Below are 23,700 nucleotides of genomic sequence, written 5' to 3' on the forward strand. Positions count from 1 at the left end.
CTGAATTTGTATGCATTAATCAGGGTATTCAAAGGCTGGGTTTATTCAATTTTTCTAGGAATCTTAAAATAGAGGAAGCCACAATGAAATTCGTGCTGAAACAAATGAGGTTTAGTGCAGTCTGTGAATTATGATTCATAACATATGTCCTGGAGCATGGAACAGACTTTAATATGCATTTTATAAATTTTGATCACACACAGAATGACAACTATTGTTATTCGATGGATATGCTATATGGCAGAGAATAGACAATACATAAATATTTACCAAAATGTTCAATGAAGGAATATAACTTCTAGAGGGTATCACTGTATTACACTACAGAGAATGCACTAAGCTACTTCAATGACTATGGTGGATGGATTGCTCTTATCACATGTCAAATTGTGCTTTTTATCTTGGTTGACTAAAAATTCAGTACTTAAATGTATTAAACTGACTTTCAAGAATGTGCTAAGCTACTTCAAGGATTATAATAAATGGATAATCATGACATGTCAATTTGTGCTTTTACTATGTTACTTAAAATTCAGTACTCCTTAATGCTTAATTTTCTGGATACCGTATTACACCAACTCTCAAGAATGTGCTAATCTACTTCAATGATTATGGTTGAAATTAACCTGCTAGAATCTCCCGGTTTTTTTTGGGGAGCAGTAAATTAATGACTAGTAGGGCACTGATAAATTGACTATAGTTGCCTATAGTTCCCACCCGACTTAATTAATCAGTCAATCCCTACCCCTACTATTATAAGGGTAATTGGCGCCCATAGAATTGGGTGGGGGCCCTTTGGAATAGTAGGGGGCTAGAGTCAGGAATCATAGTTCGTTCATTAATGCCACCTGCAAGAATACTTAATTAGTTCATAACTATGCCCCCCTGGGGTGGGTGGGAGAACCGTAGCCCCCCCTATTGTAGCAAGCTGATTAATTACCATGGGTTGGGTGGGATTTCCCTACTATTCTCAATGGCAATTTTGTTAGCTGGGCCCCTGCTATTCTATGGCCCCTACTATTATAGGGGGCATCAATTAATAAACCCCCATAGCCTCCTCCCACCCACCTCTAGGGGCCCTCCTCTAATTATAGTTGCTGCTCATGACATGTCAATTTGTGCTTTTACCATGTTAGACTTGAAATTCTGTACTCATTAACGCTTAATTTTCTTGGTGTCATTTATCTTGTGTACTTCAATGGCATCCATTCTCGTTTAGTGTCAATGGTTAATGTATATAAGTTGGTGATTCTGGACCTATGGGAAGTGGGAACCAATGAAATAGTTGTGACTGCTAGATGAGAGTTTGAAATGCCTACATGGCCAAGACTTGGATGAGAAAATTTTGGCATTTTTTTCATATGAATCTTTCATTTCTGTTTATTGTCAACCAAGGATCATAGGGATGGATCTCATCTTCTGAAATTTAAAGTAAGGTTGTACAATTTTTTTGAGGCCAAAACTATTTTAGTGAAATTCAAATTTCTTTTTTAGTCGCGAATTTCTGACTTGCTTCCTAGCGAAATGAGTTAATATCTTTTCCTTTTCTGAACTAAGTTTTTTTGTTTTGTTCAGTATGGGATAAGCAAATGGCAAGAGCGCAATTTAATTGGTGGTGGTACCACACCCCTACATATGCTTCTTATAATGTTGAAGGGACCTTCATGCCTTTGATTCTTGCAAGTACAGGAGCTGTGCAGAGTGCACGCACTGCTGCCATTGTTTTGCAGAGTTTGACTCCTAATGCCCAGAGCGTCTTTAAAGTACTTGCTGAATATCAACTTGAACATCCTGAGGAACAAGGTACCCATTCTAATTATAATTTGGTTTTTAGCTATCCATTAAATAGCTTTTCCACGGACTCACTGTTCATGACAAATAAAACAACTGTACTTTCTTGATGTGGCAGGTTTGCCTGTTCAGCGTTTATATACCTTGTGTAGGGAACAATTTTTGGTTAGCAGTCAAGTGACTCTTAACTCCCATTTAACTGAGTTTAAAGACCATGAGCTAGTGCGTACTAGAAGGGGAGCTGATGGGCAAGACTGCCTCTATATCCCCTTTCCATCAGAGGCACTTACTAAGCTCCTTCAAGATATCACTTCATAGAGCTACATTGTAAGAAAAGTTGTTCCCAAGGAATAATTTGATTAAGTATATATATGATAGTTTATTTTTGTGAAAGAGATTTTGATTTTCTAGTGCTTTGGTATGCTCTATTCAATAGTAGAGAATTGATGAAATGATAGAAGATATTAACAATTTTCTCTGAGACTTACTGTCTGAATAAGTATGTTTAGAGAAAAGAGTTATGAAGTGTATGGCACACAATTGAACTTCAATCGATATAAACCAGGACAAGTTTGCTTGAGATTTTTTTCAATTCTGGAACTTTAGAGAAGAAAATAAATCCGAAGAACTAGTAGCAGTACACCCGTAATATGCCATTTACATTGGAAGAGAGAAAACTAATTTAGACCTGAGTCATATTCCAACAGACCAGTAAAATGTGTTTGATTCTGCTGCTACCAAATGGGCCAATGTGGTTTGGATAAATTTTGGTCCAGCTGGACTTAAGTCAACGCTTTTGAGAAAATTATACTCAAGACATAGAGGTCAGTTCTCAATCAAGTATATTTACTCCAGCAGATTTCTTCTGCTATACATGTGCTTATTGTTGGATTGGCCGAAAGTAAACAGATGGAATGTTGTGCTTTACGTGGGGCCCTCTCCCCACCTGAACAGCCATGACATGCCAGCTGTTTAAGTCATTTAGTGGTTCTTTCCATATAGAAAGAAGAATCTAGTAGTGGAAACCACAGAGAATTTCCTTGGATGAGTAAATGGACATGGTTTTGTGTTTAACAAGTGCTAAGTTGTTGAAGAAGAATATAAACTTGCACATGGAATGAGATTCCAGTGTAAATGCTGTCTGAAAAGTATGCCAACATGCGACATTTCTACAATGTTCCTGAAATAACATATGCCCTACTGTAGATTATATGGCATTTCAGGGATAGTATATGAAATAGCTTCCACTACAGAAGTGTATGAATATTGGTTAAAGATACCATAACAAGTTCATTAAGGCGTAGTTAATTTTGTGTTTGACTTGTTGTATTTGGAGCTGTTCAGCTAAAACTTGTACTTATTCTATTGTGTAAGAGAACACTTAAGAAGTTTCCAGGTACAGAGAACACATGCAGCTAATTTTGAAGGTACTATATTGAGTTTCCTTGTCTTGTGACCACTGATTAGAAATTTGACTCACTTTTGAGATTAGTGATTTATCTTCAATTGGCAGGATTGACAATTTTAATTGACAGAGGTATTTATGCCCTTGTTTTATTTGTATTTTCATAATGGTTCATAAGTTTTGTAAATGTATATATGAGAATGGTGTTGTATATTGATGCCCTTTGCACCCAAAAGATCTTTCTAATTAAAGAGTCAGATTCATTGGCAGAGGACTACTCCGCTCTTAACTTAGAACACATGAACCAAACTATATACACCCTTTTAGAGAAGTGTTTTTTGAACCTTTTCAAACCATTAAAGCTATTAGTTACATCTAGAACATTGATGCATGATTTGTAAATTAGGATTGAATTCATAGGAGTACATTATTAGCGGATAGGCTATTTTAGCGTGGGCATAGCCCACCGGAAGTGTCTCACGCTTCCCGCTAAAAAGTCACGCTCCGGTAAATTCGCCGCTTTGATTTGTCTCACGCTCCGGTAAATTCCTGTCTGCTAAATGAAGATTATTGCATTCGTTTGATTAACCGGCACATGCTGCTTTGCCCCGCCAATACGTTTACACCCTTTGGTAAAGATGGAAACTTGCCACGCCAATATGCTTACTAAGACCAAAGAGATACGTGGCTGCAAAATCCCACATTTAATTTACTTGGCTGAGCTAAAATATTTTCGAAGTAAATATTTTTACCGTCTGTCTGTTACCGGATGTCTTCATTCACTAAGGAACCACTTTTCACGTGCATAAATTATAATTAGTTTTTGCTTTCATTCAGCCCATAAATTATACACAATGGTTTAGGTTTTTAATAAATAATTAATGGAGAGATTTAGTTTTTTCATAAATTTAAATATTTTATTAAAAATATATTACAATTTTAATATAAATAATGAATATAATATATAAACTAATTATATATTAAATTTTTTAAACATTATTTATGTTTTTAAAATTTTAATAATATTTTTTATAACATATAAAAATTATAATATATAAATAATAAATTTTATGTTATAATATTTTAATGATCAATAATAAAATTTCTTTATAAAATGTAATTTGAAAAGCAATTCAAATTATATATTTAATTTATCTAAAATTTATATTATAAATATGTTTATTATTATATATTGTATTTGATTTATTTTTTGTGATTTTTGGAAGTTAAATTCTTGTTAAAACCAACAGAAATGAAATTTTGGTGTGTAATTGTCATTTTCGTGAGTTGCATTATTATGATTGTTGTCTAATTTTTTTAATATTTATATTATTTACTTAAATTGTATTTAATTTGTATTTAATTTGTGTTTATTTTATTTATTTAAAGATTATATTCAAAACTATTTAACAATCATTTTATTATATTTATATTATTTACTTTTAACTTTTTACTTCAAGGTTATTTTGTTTTACTCTGACTTTAGATGAATACTTGCTAAGGGATTGTAATGCTTTCACTGTTTACGACTATAAAAAAATAGTGTTTATATTTAATCAATATACGATAGGATAGAAGAAGCTTGTCTATAAGTCCCAATTTCAAGTATAGTGATTTTCCAAGTTATTCTTAAGTTCAACAATACTTAAAAAAATGCAATCCTATACAACAATCATATCATTATTGGAGATATGTAGTTAGAATTGAAATTTTAAAATAAGTGCATAGTCTTCAAGCAACAAGATGGAATTTTCAAAGTTGATAGTTCTAAAGTATAATATTAATATGTTTAAGATACATTCACATTCATTCATGTGAATTAAGAGAGACTTTCTGAAGTCAATGGCTATACTTTTTTTTAAACTCCCCAACATATTCTATAACTATATTTTACAATAGGCATAACCATTGCACTTTTGGTACAAATGCTAGTCTTTGCCTGATGTTTACTTAGTTTTTCCTGATTTCTCCCAATAAATTGAAAATATCTTTATCTTTTGGTTTGTCAAGAAATTCCTAAGATATTTTCTTTTATGGGATGGGTATTCCATACTGTTTCAGTTACATTTTAAAAAGAGGATTCAAGTATTGCAGTATTTAAATAAACAATTGAGCACGAAGGAACAAGAGAAAATTACACAAGAATGGAAAGCACAGGGGTTCACCCTAGACAAATCCAAATTTGAGAAGTAAATTCCAGCAAGATTGGACACTGAACTTTAATGGTCACCTCGTTCTTTATCCCCAATCTGATTACAATATTAGGCCTCTTGAGCATACAAGCAAGAATATTCAGTGTTTAGCTCTTAAGATCAGCCGCTAACTTCTGCACTTCTTACTCTTCTATTACAGCCAACTCACGATCACAAATGCTCTCTCTATGATTTGAAAATTCAATAACAATCTATACGTCTCTTGGATGCTTCCGATTGCATCCTTGTTTATTTCTCAATTACAATGGTTATTTCTGCTCGTAAAAGCCTAAACAGAAGTTTAAAAGATGTAAGGAAGAGGGAGATTGAGAAATTTGGAACATCACAGGGCACTTCTTTATCACAGGAAGAAATTGTTGCTTTCATCACATCAACAGTTACGAGGCTGTGGGTTTTGAAATTGGCATTTGCATAATTGTTCTGTCAGAACTGGTGGTTTCACACAAAAAACTTGAGATATATTTGTTTTCTGTCCTGAAACACCTACTTCATCACTAGTGTCCATTGAGTTGTGCCTTATTCATTATGAAGTTGTAATTTGATTACTCATTTTCTGATCCACTTGCAGATCAATTTAGGTCTCTACTCTAATGGCTTGAAGCTCACGAGACCAAGCCAAAGCATTGCCTAAGAAAAAAAACTGGGCTCAGAACTTGCTGGTTAGATTTGACGAGCGCTCTCAGGCTTGGTGAATGAATGGGAATTCTGTCACATCAAGTATCTAAGAAAATGAAATAAAAATGTCATCGTGGTGTTGCTTTTACCTATCTTTCATCTATATGCATTTGACGAAAAAACAAACAATTTGTGATAGCTGAGGTCACACAATGTCAACCTTCATCAATAAGATTTTTAGGGACAAATAAGTGAGTTGAAAATAAAACTATTCAATGGGAATTCATGCAATGACATCCTCACACCATAAAACCACCAAAAAGTATATGAATGGAATGTTGTCATTAATTATCAGTCATTGTGTACGCGATCTACAGTGTGCAGCACCAACTCTCAGCAGATATAACAATAAGCTTGTTAATGTTGGATCTCTGGAAACAATTCACTACAACAGGAGATCTCACAACTCAAAATCTATTGTCCGTGTCACTTTTATAGATGCCTCCTAACCTATGTCAACAATAATTTGATACTAGTACTGGTCCGGCTCTTGCATCTTTATTGGGTTCTAATAATAATAGAATAAGAACAAAAAACACAATTAAATTGCTGATAGTCCTATAGAATCTGTTTCGCATGAAGTGCTTTGTCATCCAAATGTTCTCCATGATGAACAATATAATGAAGTGATCACGTAGTTTTTCAATTTGATTATAACCCCAGGAGACCATTTTTCTATCTCGAGCATACTAATAAATTTACCTGATATTTTTAATCATAATACTTAATTTTCGAATGATCAATAATCAGTAGTATTTTTGTATTTTTATTATTTTAAGCATCCAAATTATTTTTGTTTTTATTCTAACAAATTAATATTAGTTTTAATATTATTCAATAACAATTAACTCCAGTATTGTATCATAATATATAGAAAGTAATCTGTTTTTTGTGGAAATAAATTAATGAAAGTTTAAATCTAATAAATTTATATAAAACAATAAATATCAATTATATTTAGATAAATAGTAGAGTTCATAAACATAATGAAATTGAGAGGGTTAAAATGCTTTAGCTTTGTTTGTATTAATTATAGGTAGATAAAATATATGATTAGTTGTAGAATGCTGTTTAGGATCGGTATTCGAGATTTATTATCACATCTTTTGTTGTTACAAATGCATTTACTGATTTTTAAGCTCATAGATGGGGTTGTGCATGTGGTTTAGTCTTCCTAGCTTGGATTGGTCACTTCTGATCATAAAAAGCATATTGATTTCTTCTTAGGCATTGCCTTGAACTTTGCACCTTGATCAAAGGTATCTTATTATGGTCTTCGATTCACACCCTCACTACCTTTGACCATTAGCTTTACAATGTTTATACTTCTTTTCAAGGATATGATATTCACTTAGCCTTTCTTGCATCCTTGTATACTCATGAGCTGTTGTGGAATAAGTATGATATTTCCTCCCCTTCCACTTCCTACGATAATTTCTCTCTCAAAGGTTCTTGTACTTCTATTGGTCATGTATATTTTGATGCGTTTAGCAATTCTTCCTAGAAAAAAAGATGGGATTCATGTTTCTTATGGCGACTATCTTAACCTCCCACAATTATTAATTCTTATTATAGCGCACCTTATTCACACTCTTGTAACTCCCTCATCTTCAAAATGAAAATCAAACAGAAAACCTTGAACAGTATGCCATTGAAGATCTTTCCTCAACATGACATTGGATGAGCTACACCATTGTAATGTCTTGGACATAGTTGTTCTCTCTAGCGACTCTACCATTAAGGGCAACTCTTCCCCCTCAAACTATCTTTCCTTTTCCCCTCTATGTCATATGCTTCTTTGATGTCCATGGATCTACACCCTCTTGTCTAACCTACATACTCTCATTGATACATCACTACATTTTCCAATTGACACCTCCCATTTTCCTTCACTTTCTCAAGACATAACTTGTGTGCATAAAACACTAAAGGAGCTACAAGCACAGTTGGATAACTTAACTCTAACCCAACTATGCCCAATAATTACCACAATGTTTTCTTTCTTATTAAATCTGAGTCCATCCTTCTAGAGGGGCCTTGGGTACATGTTTTGACATGTATGATGATAGAGAAGATCCCTTGCACCATGAGAGAATCTTATATTAGGTGCTTAACTTATGATGCATGTAATAACAAAATATTGGTCCTATAGCACCTTAATAGAATATTCCTTAGACCTTGGTTTGATACATTCTATTTTGGACAAGGAAAAGATTTATGCATTTTCAATTCATCATTGATCGTAAGGTTAATCTTACATAATTAGTACAATACAAACAACATATCATTGGACATGTTAAATATATTTTTTTGCTCGGTGAATAGGCCTAAGCCATATTTTATTAATAAATAGTATTACAATCTCCGCTCAGTGAGGGCACCGGTAGGAAAGAGCGGAGAGGAGAAAACCTCCAGCCTTGCCCGGGACCATAGGTCCAGTCAGACTACTAACATTTAATTTACATATTAACTTTTACAGATTCTGCATTCTGGCTGATCAAAGAGCCCTTCATAGGTAGCATCTATGATTTACATGAGATAGTGTATTTCTTCAAATTATAATGTTTGCTTTCTTTGAATGATAATATGACTCTTGTACACCCCTTTATGAAAGGAAACAAATAAACCAATAGCTGGATGAACATATTAAAAATCCATCCTCTGCAATAGAGGGTAGCTCCTTGTATGATTTGCAATGAATTTTATGTTGAAAAATTTTCCACTGTGAAGTCATCCTCGGTAGCTTTGTTTGCATCTCTATCTATTATAGGCTTGGCTATCTCGGCTGTCCAATGACCTGTTGCTTCATCTACCTCAAGCATTGTCTGTGTTTTGAGTCTTTTCGGCTTAGATACCTTTCCAAGACACTTGCTGACCATATGTTCTATAGGGATTGTAATTGGAACTATACTTCGTTTCTTCCCAACAACAACTTCCAACCATCGTGGTGTGTTTGCAGGTTCTTTAGGTGGAGGAGTTGTTTGAGTATCTGGTGAATTGACAATAACTAGAGTGTTCATGGGGTCCAATTCACTCATTGTTCCTTTACCTATGTCCATTTCTTGCACCGTAGGCTCACCCAAGTCCTGATTATCCATTATTACTTCTACTTGTTCACTAGGATCTAGGTCCACAACAATCTGGCTCAATGCTGGCTTTTTACTCTTTTTCTTGCTCCTTGATCGAGTTACTCGGGATGTTGTAGAACCTAATGGTGACCTTTTCGATCTCTTGGGTTGGATTTTTTCAACAATTGGCTTTGAACCACCTGCAACATCAACAATTTCATTAGTGGAAGAAATAGGAAGTTGAATCCCAACATGTGAATCAACTCTTGGTTCATGGGAAGATATGAGCGATCCTTTCTTAAATTTTTGGTCTTTCAACGACTTCTCAGTTCTCCTTACAACATTAAAAGTTTAAGCTTGGATATTATCATCTTCCTTTCTATTCCAGTCAATCTCAGGGTTTGGCTTTCCTTGAACCTCCTTGCTGAATTCAGGATCCAGAATATCTTCCCCTGTTTCCTCCTATACTCCGGATATATTGATAGGAAGCTTTATGGTGATAATCTGCTGCAGAGTGAATCTTGACCACAATCTCCTCCTTACCTCATATTCATCATTGCAATTCTCCCAGTAATCTTCCAACTGGGGTTCATGATAGAAGTGGTCGTCCATATTTAGGTTTTCCCTGACATAACCTCTGCTATCAAACTTGCATCTAGCAACATAGGGTTGCAGGTTCATCCTCTTAAATTCCAATTCCAAATTTAAAGCATTGGATACGGACTTACAACTGTAGTAACCTAGTTCAATAGGAAAGGCAACTCCAGATTCACCTTTTGCCCCCAACCTTTAATCAATACAAGCTAGTTGCCTGCTCACCTCTATGGGTACATAGCTATCGAAGGCATACCTTGGTAGCTTGAATGGTTCACCTTTGAAACCACGTACCCGAAGGTAGGTGAACCTGGGAAATTGAATGAAGAAGCTGCCGTATATACTTACTAACTCCATTGCTTCAACTGACATTCTCTTGTTCACATCACTCTGTAGTTCAAAAGCAAGCCTCCCTGCAAATACACCATTCCATCTGGCAATATGTTCTACATGTTTCTGCTTTTGTAACAAAGGGTTGTAATCATAAACCTTCATGCCATCCACCCATTGTTCATTGAGCAAACCAGGCCAATCTTTTGTACAAGCTAATATGTAGAAAAGATAAGAGGACATATAAAAACTAGACATACCCACAAAGTTACTGAAACCTTCATGGAGTCTCTCTGCAATTACTTGGGCCCAATCAAGATGTTTGTTACTAGATAAAAGCTCCCGAATGTAAAAATACATCCAATGTTCCCTAGTAAAAGGAGTGTGAATTCCCTTTGAGCCTATTTAGCAGTATAACAATGTCTCACACTTCTGTGATGAAGTGCTTTCTGGTAAGGGGCTTCAACAACCGTGACCCTCCCTTTTGAACCTTAAGAAGCCAATTTATTGCAATTACACTTCTATACACACTCTTTTCTCTGAGAAGAAGGCGTATGAGGTCCCAATAGACCAATCCTCATATGATTCCTTGTGTGGGATTCCCATCGCCGCCATTACTGTGTCCCGATTGATACCGACTAGCAGCTCACCATTACTGGTTCTTATGCATCTATTCTCAACATCATACCTATTCATGCAAACTATCACCAAATCTGGACATGGTGCAACAAGTGGAAATGTAGCAGCTTCAACGAGACCACTTCTCACTATTTTCTCCATTATTGAACTAGCTTGAGGGTTCTTGGTTCTTTCTAAGAAATCCGCTAGATTGGCATGACCGAAAACCTGACACCTTCTAAATTGCCCATCACTTCCGCACAAATAGTTAATGTTCTCATGATTACTTTCCAGATTTAGAATTTTAAACTGTTAGATGCCGAGAATATTCCTTCTTGCCGCACTGCTTTCAGTGTTAACAAAATCTTAGAATCAGCTCGAAGTGAACCTTATGAACCTTGAACCATCTTACAAAGAGTTCAATGGTTCAAGTTAATCCGGGAAGAACAATAATGAACTAGCGGCTCAAAACAATACCGGGAATGAGCAATAACCATGACTAACAAGTAAGAACTTTGAACCTTTGAACCGTTGAACCGTAAAGACAATTGGTTCAAGGTTCAAGGTTCAAGTTGAAAATAGACTTAACATATTGACACCCGCTCGCTAAGCAACATTACATAGCCGTATATACTTACTAACTCCATTGCTTCAACTGACATTCTTTTGTTCACATCACCCTGTAGTTCAAAAGCAAGCCTCCCTGCAAAGACACCATTTCATCTGGCAATATGTTCTACATGTTTCTGCTGCTGTAACAAAGGGTAGTAATCATAAACCTTCATGCCGTCCACCCATGGTTCATTGAGAAAACCCGACCAATCTTTGGTACAAGCTAATATGTAGAAAAGATAAGAGGACATATAAAAACTAGACATACCCACAAAGTTACTAAAACCTTCATGGAGTCTCTCTGCAATTACCTGGGCCCAATCAAGATGTTTGTTACCAGATAAAAGCACCCGAATGTAAAAATACATCCAATCTTCCTAGTAAAAGGAGTGTGAATTCCCTTTGAGCCTATTTAGTAGTATAACAATGTCTCATACTTCTGTGATGAAGTGGTTTCTGGTAAGGGGCTTCGACAACCGTGAACCTCCCTTTTGAACCTTAAGAAGCCAATTTATTGCAATTACACTTCTATACACACTCTTTTTCTCTGAGAAGAAGGCGTATGAGGTCCCAATAGACCAATCCTCATATGATTCCTTGTGTGGGATTCCCATCGCCGCCATTATTGTTTCCCGATTGATACCGACTAGCAGCTCACCATTACTGGTTCTTATGCATCTATTCTCAACATCATACCTATTCATGCAAACTATCACCAAATCTGGACATGGTGCAACAAGTGGAAATGCAGCGGCTTCAATGAGATCACTTCTCACTATTTTCTCCATTATTGAACTAGCTTGAGGGTTCTTGGTTCTTTCTAAGAAATCTGCTAGATTGGCATGAGCCAAGGAAGTATCATCTAGTTTTGGTAATATGCTCACTAAACATGACGTTCGGCCAAGCTTCGACAATACCGGCTTCATAATGCCTATCTATACTTTTAATCAAGAAATTGTAAAACATGGTAGAATTCTACTCGAACAAGCTAAAGATTTTCTTCCTACACTGATAAATCCTCGAAACTAAAGAAATACAACATAGGGGAATCGTTTGAACTTACTCTCTACCACCATGAATCTGGAAACCTTCTCAAGAAAGTAGAGCTGAATTTACCTTCGGCGCCTCCAATTTGCTCAATTATAGCAGCTGTAGCCCTTACAAATATGGAGATGAATTCATAGTCCTTTTAAACAGACGGAAAAAAACCCAAGAAAACCACACACGGTTCATAATGATTCAGTTAAGCATGTGAAGTAACAGTGAAATGACTGAAAACCTGACACCTTCTTAATAGCCCATCACTTCCGCACAAATAGTTACTGTTCTCATGATTACTTTCCAGATTTAGAATTTTAAACTATTAGATGCCGAGAATATTCCTTCTTGCCGCACCGCTTTCAGTGTTAACAAAATCTTAGAATCAGCTTGAAGTGAACCTTATGAACCTTGAACCATCTTACAAAGAGTTCAATGGTTCAAGTTAATCTGGGAAGAACAATAATGAACTAGCAGCTGAAAACAATACCAGGAATGAGCAATAACCATGACTAACAAGCAAGAACTTTGAACCTTTGAACCGTTGAACCGTAAAGACAATTGGTTCAAGGTTCAAGGTTCAAGTTGAAAATAGACTTAACATATTGACACCCGCTTGTTAAGCAACATTACATAGCCACGACTCACAAAAAGACGTTTTGAACCTTGAACCAAAAAGGTTCATTGGTTCAAAGTTCAAAATGCATAACAATAACGCACTTGCTTTAGTGGAGATAAAGGCCGCTAAAGACATTTTGCTAAAACACACCTTGAACCTTGAACCTATTGAACTATTTTTAAAGTTCAACGGTTTAGGTTCAAAACAAAGAGGTACAAAAAACCTGAAAGAAATAAAGACACCATAAGGAAAACCCGCAAGCTTGAACATTCTGAATGAAAAATTGTGGGGGGTGCTAACATCTTGCAAAACGGATTTTCAAAACAATCCCTCTGCAAAACCACTTTGTTAACTATTAGTGCCAAAGAGAAGAATAAGAGCCAATATTATTTCTGTATACTCACCCCTATTGTTATTATAGACTAGGTTTCTTTCATATTAAGTGAACATCATAAATGGCTGGCTATACTATGAAAGATTACCCAGTCTACAATAATATTAAAGGTGTAAACACTGGTCAACAAAGGATTGATACCAACACAACCTATCTTGCCTGTACTTCAGACTCTTACCGTAATATTCAAGATTTATATATGTTTCAGTATAGATGCTGAAGTAAACCAATATGCCAGAACTTCTAAAGTACTCCCTATTACTGTATTTTAGTATATCCCTGCTTCATAAAACATCCTCATTCTAAATTTCACTTAATTAGTATAACTATATGTTTTGCAATTGTCATCAAGTGGGTATCTTACCCTTTGCTATGTATTCTATATCAAAGGAAATATATAGTTCACTATGTACTTTGTTCTAATTGCAGATCTTATATCTCTATGTATAAGATTAGTTATAGTAGTAATATCAAACAAACCTATGTAATTAAACCTTAATCTTCCTCCTTGTGATTTGCGACTTCCATGCCAAAGGCCCGTGATTCGGTGGGATTATCAACCCGGAATGGGGTCCATCCCTCTTCTACCATATAATTCACCCACTATTCCCCTTTTGGTTCTTTTACCACTCCAAGCCATTGCTTAAGGAATGCAATTCTCCTTGCAATCTCTGTTTGTCTTTGATGACAGTGTTTATGATCCTTGCTACTTAGGATAGGCCTTTTGAACTCTATATTGAGCACCTCTTCCTTATCTATAGCTTCCGCCACTTTGGAGTAATCTTCCGGGTAAAGTATTTGAAGATTATCATCCACACATTTTATCGCCATTTCCAAGTTGACCAAGTATTCTTCTTTGAAAATCAACTTGCATAATGTGACTATGATTGCTTTTTCTTCTCCCATTGTGAGTAGTATTGCTGCAAACCCTGCTGGGATGCTGCTATTAACTCGTTTCCTGTGTTCTGAGAGTATAATCTCATCACCAAAAATCCTTTTGGTCGCATGTATGACCAAATCATCTTTAGATTTCAGAATAACCGACCATCGTTTGTTAGAGATCTCACCAATGAAGGACATTTCACGCTTCTCAGGGTAGAGACAAATAACTAAATCTATTTTTAGACAAAGCTAATTGTTGAATGCCTATGCAAAGATATATTGGTTATGCCAACCGGTATTATCGGTAATACAAGTTGTGACCTCGGTTGTGCCAGGCTAGCCTCATGATGTTTTCCTATCTGCCTTACAATATGTATTATGATTGCTTACTATGTGTGTATTATGACCCCGATTGGACATGTTAAATATTATTCATGTTGTTTCCATTCATTGGTTGTTCAAATGAGTTTTGTGACACTTCTTGATCACCTTCTCTAGACTATTTTCATGGAAAATCTAATATTAATTAACCAAGAAAATTCATACTTAAAACATATCATTCCTTTTACAATTTTTGTATAACAATTATTACATTTGAACAAAAGTTAGTGGTGCTTAATTTCCTCAACAACAGGAACTTGCCTTCCCCCTCTTAACATACAATTTATCATGATGAGCCTCCTCCACACAATAAACTTGTTTTTGATTAAAGAAGCAACAAAGACAATCAAACTTGTTTCACATAAAAAATAAGAAGAAATATATTTTACATCATAATGTGATTCTCTTGTTTGAATAGTACCATTGCAATCTAGGATGATCATCATAGTTGCTCTCAAATACATAAAATATTCAAGGGATTTTATATGGACTAGGTTTTTCCAACATCTTTTCAACTTCAATTTTTCAACAATTTCAATTGACACTATTATTTATACTACCACGATAAATCATAACTTTACAACACTTACCTTCCATCTTGCATTCTATTCTAAATAAATTTCTTCTCCACATTAGTTCATCTCTATTTATACCATCAATTTTCAACACAACTCTTTTCATAATGAATGATTCACATGCTTTGGTTCATCTACATGACTTTATGATCCACTTAATTCCTATAAACATGTGCAACTTTTGTGCTTGCTTTAGGTATTTTCCTATCTCTTCCAAGACTTTGGAATCATTCGAATGATTATTGTCAAACACCACATGGAATAAGTGCCTTTCATTGATTTGCTACTACCTCTACCTCTTTGGTATTCATCTATTTTTTCACTAGGGTATGAGTTGCTACTTCCATTGCCTCTATATCTTCATTATAAGGTCTTCTAACATCCTCTCTACAATTTTACTCTTCTTCCTATATCTATTTTATTTGATCTCAAATATTTAATTTAACCTTTTTTTTTCTTTCAAAGCAAATTGATAGTCTTCTTCTATTATTTATAATATTATCGTACTCAATTCTTCTTGGATAGGTTCCTTTAATCCTTTATGTATCTTGACACCTTTTCATGATCAACTCCACTCTGTCGAGTTCTAATGATCATTTTGCAAATTTCCTCAGTGCATTCGTTCGCTTACTTTAATTTTGTCTCAAATTTTTTAACCTTCAAAAAAATTCTATCTAGTATTATGTAGATATAAATCTATTCTTCAACTCGAAATTATTTTATCCCATCTATATTTACCTCACCTCTCCTATTTTTTTCCAATTGTACTTCTCTTCATATTGCAATATGTCTTTTCAATTTTTTCTTAGCAAGTCTAATTCTCTCAAGATCAATTATTTCCTCATACTCAAAATATTTTTCAAGATCATTTATCCAATCAAATGATTTTATTAGATATAAACTATCACAATAGCTATCAATATCAACTCTAGGTCTCTTAGCAAGTTTAGAAATAGCTTCCAACATCTTTTAATTGATTTGTATCGTCTCCTTCTCAATCTCCCACAACTTGTTTGGTAGTTGGTGTATTTTTTCATATCGTTCTTTCTCTTAGCAACTTTAGAAATAGCTTTCAACATCTTTAATTGATTTATATCTTCTTCTTTTTGATTTCCCACAACTTGTTTGGTATTTGGTATATTTTTTTCATGTAGTTCTTCCTCTCTTAAATTCTTTACCATCAATTTCATCATATCTAATGTTTGAACTTGTTATTCTATCTTCTACAACATCCAATTAGATCTATACATTCCTTATCATTTCAAATATTTACTCTATTCATTTTAATAATATTGACAATACCTTGACCTTTGCTTACTTTTTGTAGAGGCATATAAATTTTTGGATTTGATGCAAACCACCTTAGGTTCAACAATTTGTTCACAAAAGAAGCATGTAATTGGTAAACATATGTTTCCTATGTGAAGAAATAAGGAAAACTATTGATCACCTCCTTATCCATCGTGACTATGGTTGAGAAAACCCCCAAAAATCCTCAGCATGTTCTTTGTTAGTTGGGCCTAGTAGAACAATGATAAAAGAATAATTGAAAGCTAGACCACCCCTTCTCTCATCCCCTAATTGTGAAAATCTCATGTCAGGCCTTCTTCCAATCTAGTTGGGGATCATGAAAATAACAAAATAACAAAATATTCAAAGACAAAAAGAAATTGTGAGAGGCTCTTGCCGAGTCTATTATTCATAACATTATGAAAAACACCAAAGGTGTTGTTTCCCAAAAGCCCAAATGAAACCCCTTGGAGTTGGAATTAAAGATCGCCCATAAATGGAACATCTTGTTAAACTCATTAAGGTGGATTTTCAAAAGTCCTTATCTTGAAAATCTATGTTTTGGCCCCCCTTGATCTTGATTGGCTAAACCTTTAATTTTGATGAATTAGTTAAAGGGAATCTGGGTCAGTTGGGAGGGGGTGGCATTCTAAGAGATCACACAACAAAAATGATTTTTTTGCCTACACTAACAACCTTGGCATTCAATCCCCCAATTTGGTTGAGATGACAACAACTTTTTGTGGCATTCAAATTGGAAAAGATAAAGGATTAACCAAGGTACTACTTGAGGGCGACTGTAGCAATGTAATCAATATGATGCAAGGTAAAGCCTGTCCTAGTTGCTCTCTCCAGGACTCAATAAGGTAATCATGTCTAAACATTATCTGCCCCGAGTCAATGGAAACAACATGTGTCTAGAGAAGGTAACATGTTTTTTTGGTGAATTCGGGTTCTCATTTTCAAACAATTATGTCTGATGTCAATATTGTCTCAAGGCATGTGATAATTAATATAATTAATAATGAGATGACATTTTTCAGTCCCTAGTGTCAGAGGAAGGGCGATTCACTACGTTGAGTTGATGGCTCACACTACAAAAGGACTCCTGATCACGATCCATTTAGGAAGGCGTGTTTTCATCCTTTCTTGATTTATTATGGCAGGTTAAATTGCTACAATATCCTTTCAACCTTTAAAACCTTTAAAAGAAGTTTTTGAATTTTCGATCCCTCTGTTTCTAGTCATCTCTCTGTTATTACTTTTTGTCTGCCTATAATGGGGGGTGATCTTGTGCAAGTGGAGCCGAAGGATTGTTAAGACCTTAAAAATGATCAGCAATGTGGAACATTTTGGGAAAAAGGAAAATATGGGTTTGCATATCAAAGCCATGAATGACTACGATTCTGTTCCTTTGATTGAATTTGCAAATTATTGGAAATATGGCACTGTCTACGTTCATGACATCTCCATTCAAGTCTCTGTTGAGCTCATTGCTATTGCAATGGGGCTTCCTCTCGAGCATACTAGAATTCCAAAAAGGACTAAAGGAAATTATCAACAGGCGTTGACGAGGTTCTTGAAAAAGGGGGAGAAATTAAACAAACTTCAAAATGACTTCAATAGAGAAGACCTACTGGGCGTGTGGAAAAAGATTAAGAAGTCTTAATGAGGTACGTCACTCTGCAGGGTCGCTATAAGTGGTTCCATGTCTATCTCTTCCTTTTGTTAAATCATTTTGTCATAAGTTGAAAATGAAATTTGTCTTCTAGATTTATTTTTCATTGGAAGAGTTTGTGACCAGAAAGATGATGTCCCTCCACCAAAGCCTTATCTATTGTCTTTGCTACTATAATCTTGCTTAAACCCTCACTTACTTTGTTCTTGTACATGTTATCAACCCCTCGATTGACTAGTTAGAAGAGGTCCCCTTCCCCAAAAGAGGAAAGCAAATAAGACTCCCATTCACTTTTTTCTTGTACAGGTTATCAACCCCTCGCTTGACTAGTTAGAAGAGGTCCCCTTCCCAAAAAGAGGAAAGTTAGTAAGACTCCAGACACCCAAATTATCCCCCTTTTTTTAAAGGAAAAAAATGTGGTGAATGACCATTTCGAATCCTCTTTAAAGGGTAAAATATGGCGAATGACCATTTTGAATCCTCTTCGAAGGGTAACAATGTTTCCTTTGAAGATACCTTGAAGATTCCTATTACTTTGTTTTAGATGATGACTCTAACTCCCCAAATTCCCCCAGTCTTGAAGACTCTACATTATCCTAATGCTAGGGTTAGTCCCTCTCCTCCCCTTATTAGATGATGTGTTTTCTAATGATAATGTTCTTCCCTAGGGGCATTTGGATACCCCTAATTTGACCTATTGCAACCTCTGTACCCACCTTTGGGAAAAGATAAATGAGCTCTATAAAGCTTATAATCTTTAGAGTGACATTCTAAAGTGGTAGCTTGCCCAAATGCATATTTCTAAAAAGAAAATGTATAAATTAGAATGCCTTGTTTTGTCAAAATCTTTGGAATGACCCAAGTTAGTGGATGAAGATATTTAGGATGCTATGAAAAGATTGCCATCACTTTTGATAACTAGGAATGCCCGAGAAAGATGTTGAGAACATCAAGCAAGTAATTGGTTCAATTGAAGATAGGAGGAAGTTAGAAATTGAAGTTGGTAAACTCTAAGCCAACCAATTGAAGTTTTTTGAAAATATGTAGGAGATAATTTCCTACTGCAAAGGGTCTACCAAGAACACAACCACTACTCTTTAGGTGTTTTAACATGAATTGGAGAAAATGAAATCTAAATACAAGTTAGAGGAAATTTCTCCTTAGCATCAATTTGTCATCACTTTTGGTTGGGACTTCCAAATTTTCAATTTTTTTTGAGGGCCCATGTTAAGAAAACTGATTGTAACATTCTGAAGCACCCCTAAAAATCTTTCCAAGTAGCTTATTTTGAGTGTGAACAATTTGACATCCCTTGATTGTCATGAGAAATCACCTTGGGATCATATTCACCTCTTATTAGGGATTTTTCATGTTCATTTGCAACTTCCTAGGATTAGATTTGATGAGTTTTCGAAGTACCCATTTTGGAGATTCAAAGAAGGTTTGCTGATTGCACATTGTTAAATCTTTCAGAGTAGCCATTTTTGAAGAGTTTTATTTTGCTACCACTTGATTGTCATGCCAAACCAATTATTTCCCATGATTCTCTACATCTCAATGCACCCCTGCATCAGTTTTTAGAGCCCTGAGACTTCATTTGATATTTTTACCAGGTCAAAACCTAATGCAGTTTATTTAGATTTGTGGTAAGAATAGTGTTAAATCTGTCAAAGTGGCCTCCTATCTCAATTATTTTTTCACACTCGGGCAACTATCAAGAGAAATGAATTGATTTTAGTGATTCTCCTTTATGTACTCCTATGCGTGATCACAAAGTTTCATGAGTCAGTTTGATATTTTTGCAAGGCCAGAATCACAAGGAATTTTTAAGGGTTTGTTGATAGTGTTTTTAGAAAGTTGCAGAGAAGCCAACTTTGGAGGTCAATATATTTCATAGAAAATGGAATTGGGAAAATCTGTTTGGCATACATGTTCATGGAATTTCAGTGAATACATCCACCTGGTGACGACCTTCCAGAATGAAGTTAGATATATTTTTTCTGAGCACCTATTTGGTGGGTGGAAATGGTTTCTGACATGTGCAATTTCAAAAAATGCATCTATGGCCAACTTTGAGCTTAAAATTTTTGTGACCCGGGCCACTTCAAACAAATCCTATGGGGAAGTGTTTTCAGAGGTATAGGTGAATATGCCTGCTCAACTTCGAGGTCTATAGGTGAAGGTTGGTATGACATTTAATTGTTTCCTGACTGCTCTTGAGCTAGATTTGACGTCCTGAAAAAGGTGCAAAATTAAAAAAAATGAGAATGGTTTCAGGAGTCTCCAGTTTTGATTTCGTCAAAATTCAAATCCGTTTGGTATGTTATTTTGAAGTTCATATTTTGTGGCTCCAAGTCCCTACATATCAGTTTACATAAGAAATAAATTTTTGTCCATTTCTCTATAGTTTGTTGCAAATATTAAAAGTATTTTTAAAGGCTTTTAAATTAACATTTTAAAGCAATTACATGGAAATAGAATGTAACGGAATTTTATAAAGTTCTACTCTCTAAAATTTACTCAAAATCAAATAATCTTAAGGTGAAAATCTTTCACGCACACTCCGGAAGAAAGGAGAAGGGCATGAAAGAACCGTGGGCTTGCGGCCCCCCGCATACTCGGGAACAATAACGAGAGAACCCAAAATCAGTGCTGACACGCAAGGCACTAGTTGGACAAAGCAAATAAATAATTTTTTTTCCAAAGTCTAATCGAAGGGAATGAGGGAGGCGCGAGCACGCGGGAAAAAGCGAGAGTCAAATTTGGTGTACCTCGTACCCCCGTGCAAGAAATTAGGGCAATCGAAATGTGCTGTAGGGGCGCAGGGTAAGTCCCAGAATCGTTTTGCGGAAAGCATGTGTTATGGTTTGCCAAAGGTTTTTCTTTCTGCCTTCGAACTACAAAGATGGAACCTTACTTTGATCACTCTTTGATTGATCTGAAGAGTTGTTTTTCAGATTTGATGAGATCTTTTGAAGAGGTTGATGTCATTGCTCTAAAAGGCAAGAACAAATTGTGCAATGGTTTTGAACTTGTGATAGGGCGTTTGATTGAAATGGTAAAGGCTGTGCGAGGCTTATTTGCCATTTGTGTCAAGCTGACGCCCAAATGGAACTCAGTCTGCAGCGCTATTTAGTCATATTGACTAGATTTTTGGAAGGCGTTAAATAGTGTAGATAAAGAGTTTGATAAATCTGCAATGAATGAGTTCATCATGTATGCAGATCTGTGAATCAAGAATACCCTCCTGAGTTTGGTGGTGTTCGTTGCATTGCATTTTCTTGTCTTCAGTCTGTTGATAGTACTGATTACATGTTGTAGGTTCCCAATCTCATGATGGTACTGTGTTTCTCCTTAGGATTGAAGGTAGCAAGAAAAATTACCAACAACTTCCTCTAGCTCCAACAAGAAAGGTACAGATAAAGTGGCTAGCTAGATTGTCTCTCCTTCCATCCTAGTAGAAGACAAGAATAAGGTTCCTAAAGAGTGGTTATTTGAGGACAAGCTTGATTTTCCGAACAAAGAATGACATACCATCAAAGCCTTGAAGCTATTGGGTGACCGACAATTAGTTTGGTTGGTAGTTGGTTCGTCTTCCTCTTTTTTTTGCTATTTTTGGTTTTTTGCTATCGCTTGGTAAGTTTGTTTTCTCTTGTCTGACCTCTAGTGAGACTTGTATCTCTTGCCTCCATGGTTTATATGTAGAGTGTTTGGGCCCCTCCTATATTTATCTAATCAAAACAATTTCTTTGTGAACTTCCTTATACGAAATCTCAAATTCAACAATATATTTATACTTCTTTTACAAATTGCCTCAACTTTGGTAGTTTGTTTACAAGTAGAACTCTAATACCTTCTAGCCAATATACAATATTAGAAGATAAATTGCTCATCAAGTTATAACATGTATTTGTAATATTCAAAGCTTGATACCAACTTATGTCTTCTCCTATTATGATACCTTTTAATATAGTGATGGATGGAGGGTCTAGATTGAGGATCATCCAACCATGTAGCCTATTACAGGTGTACTCACAATGGAACTCAAAGACACAAGACATAAAATAGAAAGGTGGTTTATTGATTCACAATCAAGATTACATTCATGATCTTGCCACAAGGGCTTATATCTTGTCAGCTTTAGTCTTTAATGAATCACATGCATAATTAGTGTGTTTATTACAATCTCTATATTATACTCTCCACAATATGCCATTGAACCTTATTTGTTCTTATACAATTAGTTGTTTAGGATATTTAAATTATCTCTTGGTTTTGTTGCTTTCCAATGTAGAAGGAATGCTGTTTATGTAGTGTTTGTAAGCAAATGGGAAGTTATGTGTTGACTAGAAAGGTGGTACAATGCTCAATGCATAATGAAATATATAAAAAGGGTTTGTCTAGAAAGAATGTGGTAATATATAAATAAGTGAAAATTGATGTAGTTCTAATCATGAACCTCCCACAAATCAATAAGCTTGGATGCATCTTTGAATGTTGACATGAAGCTTGTGTTTTTATTGCACATTCAACTAAGTTTTCTTTAGTAAGATAGTTGACAAGTGATATGATTGAACAATGACTAAATTGAGAAATCAACTAGATAAATTCCAAATCGAACCATCGTGAGCTCTAGTATCAATTTCGAGGCTTTAGGATGAATTTGTAATGCTACACAATAAGATGTCTCTCTAGAAATTTGGTGTGTTGAAATGGCTAGGACACACGTGTCTTTGTAGTATGAACAATTTTTTTGTGGTATAAATGCAATAAATGGAACATTATTAGAAAACCTATAAAATGAAACAAAAATGAAAGGAGATTTTTTTGGTGATGCAAGATTTCTTTGACACCATGGATTCTCTTGCATCACATTCTCAAGTCATTGAATAAACATTTTGCCTTGTTTACTTGGTTTTCTACCTAATTCTTTCTTTACACATGACACTTTTCTTTCATATATCTACCCTTGTTGAAATCATGAGCATAGGAAGGGTTAGTTTACCAAATGAGCATGCAAATTGGGTAGCACTTCCTAAGTTGATTTGAACCTGTTGTTATGATACCATATGTGACAACCCAAAGATTGTGAGCTAAATTACTAATATTTTCACCTATATATATATATATATATATATATATATATTAATTTAGGGACACTTTTTACCTAATATTTTTGTTTGCCATCACTACATGTGGGTTTAATTTATTGATTAAGGAGTATATTCAAAAATTAGAAGAATATTAAGAAATTGTTGTACTTTTTCAATTAAAAGACCAATCCCAACTACATGGTATTTTATTCTAATTCGAATTGAGCTCTAACAATATAAACACATAATACACGAGAATTCAATCCATAGGTTCACCTTCAATTTTTCTTAAACATATGTACATAATGATATCAAATCAATCACAAATTATACATCAAAATTCTTTTATCTTAATCATGCTAGAGCTTTGTAGATTACTTAAGTCAACCGATATGTAAATGATAAGAACATGCTACAATAATAGGACACAAGTAAAACCATCAA

At 35.0% G+C, this 23,700-nt stretch overlaps 1 protein-coding gene across 1 annotated transcript in view; it reads left to right on the forward strand.

The window, feature by feature from the left end:
- LOC131052735 (origin of replication complex subunit 2) overlaps positions 1-2,371 on the forward strand; it is a 55,108-nt gene extending 52,737 nt beyond the window's left edge. Inside the window, exons 7-8 of the mRNA XM_057987330.2 lie at positions 1,576-1,803; positions 1,910-2,371. Coding sequence (XP_057843313.2) covers positions 1,576-1,803; positions 1,910-2,109 — 428 coding nt within the window. The 3' untranslated portion in view covers positions 2,110-2,371. The remainder of the gene's footprint in view (positions 1-1,575; positions 1,804-1,909) is intronic.
- Positions 2,372-23,700: the final 21,329 nt, after the last annotated feature.

This window comes from Cryptomeria japonica, chromosome 8 (assembly GCF_030272615.1).
Source record: "Cryptomeria japonica chromosome 8, Sugi_1.0, whole genome shotgun sequence".
Lineage (NCBI taxonomy): Eukaryota > Viridiplantae > Streptophyta > Pinopsida > Cupressales > Cupressaceae > Cryptomeria > Cryptomeria japonica.